Source organism: Etheostoma spectabile, chromosome 9 (assembly GCF_008692095.1).
Source record: "Etheostoma spectabile isolate EspeVRDwgs_2016 chromosome 9, UIUC_Espe_1.0, whole genome shotgun sequence".
Taxonomy (NCBI): domain Eukaryota; kingdom Metazoa; phylum Chordata; class Actinopteri; order Perciformes; family Percidae; genus Etheostoma; species Etheostoma spectabile.
The window spans coordinates 426,894-433,297 of record NC_045741.1 but is presented as its reverse complement, the minus strand read 5'-3'; the positions used below and the strand labels follow the sequence as shown (position 1 = coordinate 433,297).

At 40.1% G+C, this 6,404-nt stretch overlaps 1 protein-coding gene across 1 annotated transcript in view; it reads right to left on the bottom strand.

The window, feature by feature from the left end:
* slc1a7b (solute carrier family 1 member 7b) overlaps window positions 1-6,404 on the bottom strand; it is a 158,318-nt gene that overhangs the window by 10,672 nt on the left and 141,242 nt on the right. The window contains exon 3 of the mRNA XM_032525499.1: window positions 1,435-1,650. Within this exon, the coding sequence (XP_032381390.1) occupies window positions 1,435-1,650 (216 nt within the window). The remainder of the gene's footprint in view (window positions 1-1,434; window positions 1,651-6,404) is intronic.

The following is a 6,404-nucleotide window of genomic DNA, read 5'->3' as shown; positions in this document are numbered from 1 at the left end:
CAAAATGTCATTAAAAGTGCCTACCCATGTGAAGTGATTCCCTTGAGGGAACAAATCTGACAGCTGTAGATATGACAGAAAGGCATGAAAGTTGTGCTAATTCACCTGTGTTTAGTTCCATTGTTGAGAGTCAATTAGAGAGCTTAGGGCCCGTCTACAAACTACAACACAGAAAAGAGATAAAACTAAAATATGTAGGCTATCAATATAACAGTTAAATAAGGTAGAGTCTTACCTTAATTATAACTTGTCTCCTGCTAGTTGTACTACAACACTTATTTTTTTAAAATAAGCATATGCTTATTTTTGAAAATCTCTTTTCTGTGTTGTAGTTTGTAGAAACACTCCCTGCAGAATCAACACAGGAACTACGCAGAGCTAAATTAGCACAACTTTCAAGCATTTCTTTCACATCTACAGCAGGCAGATTCACTGTCTTTATACGGAAGGAATCACTGCACATGGCTAGGCACTTTAATGACATTTGGAACATGTTTAGAGGCTGAAAACACAGGCTTAAACGCCCTGTTTAAGCCTGTTTAAGCCTGTTGGGTGCTAACTCTAGCAGGAGGATAACATCGTGTAGACAGCACCAATAGCATGTTTTTAATCTTGAACCATTCTAAAGGTCAGAATGTTTTGGTCTGTGCTGCTTTGATTTTAACCATTATTTTTTTTAGATGTAAAAGTGCAATGCTAAATAACTGGGGTAACCTTTTAAGTATGATAACAAAAGGATATCTTAATGTGCCAAACTAACTTGACAACAATGAACCCTTTACTGAAGTGTACTTTAGATTAGCCCCAGCCTTTATTTGGAAACATTAGCTGACCCACTGCTCTCACTTGTTTACTCATTTACACAATTCTACATCTGTGTAATTTTTTTAATTACCCCAGAATATTACAAGGTATTTCTTATTGGAATACAACTTTATCCTTTCTTTGAAATATATTATAACATTCTGACTTCTCTCTCATGAAATCCTGACTTTATTATGACCTCTTAAAACTCTTAAAATAGTGGTATATATGACAAACGAGTATCACCTTTTAATTAAATATATAATGTAATGTACACACTCTCACCTTCCTTTAATGTCATTCTATTTAGTCCCATCCTGTATGACCCTGACAACACAAATCCCCTGCAGCAGATAAATAATCTGTGTGCAGCTTTCAGTAGGTGCTATTTCGGAGGATGGTAGCTCACTGCAACCCTCCCGAGCCCCCTGCTTATCATGCTTTCCTTGCCAAAAAGCATGTGCACTTGTACTGTCCACTTGTACTGTTGCAGTACAACTAGCTGATACAGTAATTACCATGCACTGAGTGTTGCTCACAGATAAAAAAAATAATGAACTTGGAATAAGTTGTGTATAGTGTGTACATGTACCATGCACTGAAGTCAGATGGATGTTATGGTAGTCATACCGGATAAGGTCCAGCAGAGCATCAGCAGAACTCATGATAGGCTTGCCGCTGTCCTCAGAGTCCTCTTTCTGGGCTGCTCCGCCTGGGTGGATGATGGAGACCATGATGATTCCCACGATCACGGCCACAAAAGTGGTCCATAGGTAATAGGAAACTGTGATCAGACCGAGGCGACTGGAACACTTGGCGTCGAGGGCTGCCAGTCCTGACATCAAACTGAAAGAGGAAATATCCATGTTAGACTAATTGTTAGAAATTTATTTTCATAAAAGAGAAAAAAAGAGCTCTACTCTCTTGATTTCCCGCACAAAAAAGAAGTGAATTTAGTAATGAAATAGGAGACAAACAATGCCACAACAGCAATCCATTGCTGTTGGGATTGTTACAGCGCCTTGCAAACCAACACACTTAAATTAGAATTTCTTATTGGGTGGGCCAGCTGTCAATATGGGTTATTACCCATGTTGAATGGCCTCAATGTGTTATTATTTTATTTCATGACTAGTGAATACTAGTTTACTAGAGGAGTAACTTGCAATGCAAGTAATGCAGAAAGTGTGCATTTAGATTCCATGCTTATTGTGTTTCCACAACAATGTTTTTTTTTTTTTAAGGGCCCGAGCACTAAAGTGCAAGGGCACCAATGGTGTCCTAGCACAAAGTGAAAGGAACCTATTGTTTTTGTAAGGATTATTCCACACCTCTCCTGTCCCTCTCATTTTTGAGGGCCTTAGAATGCAGGAAAACTCACAAACACTTGCACACACGTCAGACCTAAATCATAAATTTCTTTGGTGATTGGTCTTAGGCGTTGCCGGGGGGCTCCATAACGCCCCAAAATGTGCACCCTGATTTCGACAAAAGTAGTAATTTATCATAATAACTTTAAGGGAACATGCGTATCATCTGGAACTCTATCAAGCTATTTTTAGAAAAAATCAAAACATTTGAAAATTTACGATATGGCAAATTTTGTGCAAAATTTCTCATTTTACGAAGACTTTGGGATCCACAAAAACTCTCAAAGTCTTGCAGCCATGTGCAGAATAAACTGTTTCATTTGAATTCACATTTAGACTTGGGAGTGGTAAGGTTTCTCTATAGCACCCCCTCATTTTTTTTAGCCTGGTTTTAGCCCTTGGGCACATTTGTGACGGCCTCAATATCTAAGACAACTCAAAAAAATTGGCACCCACATAAACACCTGGGAGGTTGCGAGACTGGTCAGCAATTTGGCCAATCCCTGTAAGGGGGCTCCATAGCGCCCCCTTATGCGTGGGAAGGCCTTAACTTGGACATAGTTATTTCGATCTTCACCAGATTTGATAAGCATATTGCTCTAATAGTTGTGGCCATATTTCCCATTTACCGTCGTTAGCTCCCCCCAATTTTCATGTATTTTACATTCTTTCAATCTTTGCAGGTAGTATCTACTGACACTCATGATGAAAAGTTATCCAAAGAATTCTGATGCAAAAAATGCGCAAGCTACAGAGGACCAACTTTCTGTCTGGGGCTGTTGAAGGAGGAAGTTGCCCATGTACACAGACCACGCCCCTTTCATAACTTGTGGAAGTTAGTTAAAGGCTGTAAAAGGGTAAAAAACCACCCCTGAGTAAAAAAATCACTAAAGATATATATGTCATTTTTAAAAATGAGTCTATCATAATGAGTAACCTGCTCTCGTCAATTGGGGCTTAAAGGACAACCAATCTGGTAGGTCAGCCCAGGTTCTCACTGAGAGGCCATAACAGCCAGGAATCTGTAGGGCCCCTCCAATGAGGAGCATGCTTCCTGAGGTCCTCAGTGGGATCGTGCAGCCATCATCCAGCCTCTCCACTAGAGAAGTCAGAAAGTCAGCAAGAAAATAATGAAAATCCTGTCAGAGAAGGCATCAAAACATCCACCAGAACACGAGCCTCCCGCCAATGAGTTAAGTAGTACAGAATGTAGTTAGTGCAGGCGTCAGCCATGTAAAACTTCTCACCTTTCAGCAAAATTTGTTTTGAAAGAAAAATGGGTCATCTACAAGATTCGTGCAGATCTAATTAGAGAATATTTGACGGGGGGGGGTTGGGGTCTGGGCATACTGCCACAGTTTTATAATGAACCGAAAATATTTTTATATCTCTTGTGTGATTTGTGCCAATGCTTCCTACGCCGCCCTAAACACCAACAAAGAAGAAGCCCCCACAGCGCTGTGCGCACACATGCTCATACAGACATGCCATGGAGACATGCACTGTAAAGTTCAAGGCTCTGTCCGAAACCTTGGAACGCACAAATTAAGGTAGCTTGCTTGCCTGGTTAGCTGCTACAGCTAACTGTTAGCTGCTAGCTGTTGGCTGCTAACAGGCTTTTGTGAAAATCATAAAGCAGCAGTTCCGTGTGTATTTGTAGCTCATGCATTTTGTGTGATTGATCCATCTGTTGTTGGTGAGTAAGAGGCTTGGCAGTGTCAATCTATGTGCTAGTTCCCTTAGCCAGGCAGGCAGCCTTCGTCCCCGCCTTCCTTGCCTCCCGCAGCCGACAACAATCCCCGGAGCGCCGGGGGTGTTGTGGGTGTAGTAGTTTATATCTTACTCAAAAATAGGTAATTGAGCACTGCAGTGGTTATGACCGTATATATAACCAGGGATGTAGTGGAGACTAAACGCACATAAACGCCTTTTACGCACCTCCCAAAATTTGGAAATAGCATTTACGCACCTCCAAAGTGCGTTTATCTACCTGTAAATAGCGTATCTTTCAAAGTCAAAGTCAAAGTCAAAGTCAGCTTTATTGTCAATTTCTTCACATGTCAAAACATACAAAGAAATCGAAATTGCGTTTCCCTCTATCCCACGGTGACAACAAGACATTTTAACCAATTTGGTCCACAGACAAACATAACATTCAAGTAAACAGTATAAAAAGTAAAAATAAGAAGATATGTACAATGAGGAAAATAAGAGCAGCAAAATTTGAGTTAAGAAAGTGCAATTATGCATACAGTTGACAGTCAATGTAATGTGCAAAAGTCAGGCGGTAGCATAGTGGTGTTATGGTTATGTAAGAGCAGCAGAAATGTGTTCCCAAGTGTTTTCAGGACAACAAAAAGTGTGCAATGTGTGCAAGTGGAGTAGTGCAAGGCAAGGCAGCCATCTGGGTCCAAAGTCCAGGATATTTATATAACTGCGGGTAGAGGGGGGAGAGAGTTCAGCCTCCTAACAGCCTGGTGTATGAAGCTGTTGGTGAGTCTGGTGGTGCGGGAGCGCAGGCTTCTGTACCTCTTTCCAGAGGGCAGTTGGTCAAACAAATTGTGAGCTATTCCTCAGCTATTCTAAATTAAGCTTATTTTGTTTTACTTTCATATTGTTCATTATTAGTGCACCGCTTTCAACCCTCTCAGGTAAATGAAAGTAACTATTGGGTTTGTTTAGCTAACTTTGGTATATTTCTAAGTGCCTATATTCTCCAGACAATCAGTTAATAATACTAAATATTATTTTCTGTTTTTTGTACAAATTAGTAACACATGAAATGGTTTCTTTTAAATTCACTTTTTTCCCTTGTTATAATAATAATGATATCACAACTGCCCACAACTGGTTTCAAAAAGGGAAGGGATTATTCTTAATTAATTAAAACAATTCAAATAAAGTACAGTCATAGCTACCCCTGTTTGAGGTCATTTCTGAATTCACCAAAATATGAACATCATTTACAATATTTCAGTGTTTCTTTAACCCAAAACATGACGTTTTGCATACCAATTTTGAAGTTGTTCACATTAATTTCAGTTAACACAATGAGCTCTATTTCACCCCATACATCTGTATCTTCCTAGCAATGACTCGGTAACTAATAAACCTTGCACAGTCACTTGCCTACAAACCTCCCTACCATCTATTGAATTATGAAAAGTTAAAAACAATGTTTTGAAAACAATGTATTTTTATTTATGTACGTTGCAGCCAGGTTAGGAAAATATTAGGGGTGATCCAAGTATCCGGCTGAAACGAGTATCCGGTACGGATAAAGCACTTTTGCCGAGTACAAGTATTATCCGAGTAATATGAGTCAATATCCGTGCTCGGATTGAATACAACTCCTCAACTGGCCGTGCAGTGTTCTGTGATAATCACAGCCCCCCCGTCTACAAACCCGCTCGGCTCTATCACACACACACAGAACAAGAAGAAATGCGCTCTCTCGGCCTCTCTCTCTCTCTCTCTCTCTCCCGCTCCGTCAGGCAGGAAGTCAATCGGGTCTGCGGATCTGTTCCGTTAACGTTTAGGGTTTCTTCAACTTCAGGTTTGTTTTTAACTTGCGTGTTGGTTAGTCTTACAAGTAACCAGTAGATTTCTGGTGAATGTGGGTTTGTAGTCCTTACTAGTAAGCAGTAGATTTCTGGTGAACGTGGTTTCAGACATGCTGCTGGTTTAAATGCAACTCCCGTTGCGTCTCTGCCACGAGATTATTTCCTTTTTTACTGTCAGCTGCCCCCCGCCCCCGCCCCCTCTCCTCTGTGTCTCTCTCTTACTCACACACACCACACACACACATATACCTGGTGTGGAAATAAAAAAAATAAAAGAACCAAAAAAAAAAAATCACACTGATCATAAAAAAAAAAGTTAAAAGAAAAGTATATTGAGTATGAAAACTCTTGTTCATTACATTTTACTTCATAATTGCAACCGCATGTGTTGTATTTATTGTTGCAAAACGTTCTGTATATAGTTTGTTTGTTACCATGACAACGCCATTGATCTGAAGCTTGATGCTGTCATGTAAATAGTTTTCAAATCAGCAATAAATATAACAATTTTTGATCAACTCATATCAATTGCATGCTTAAACAACATACCGGTTAAAGCCCCGCACATTTCAAGAGAACCCGACCCACTTCCGGATTAAATATAACCACTTCAAGTTTAGGCCCCGCCCAGTCCGAGTACGGATCCGGATACAGATAATTCATGTGG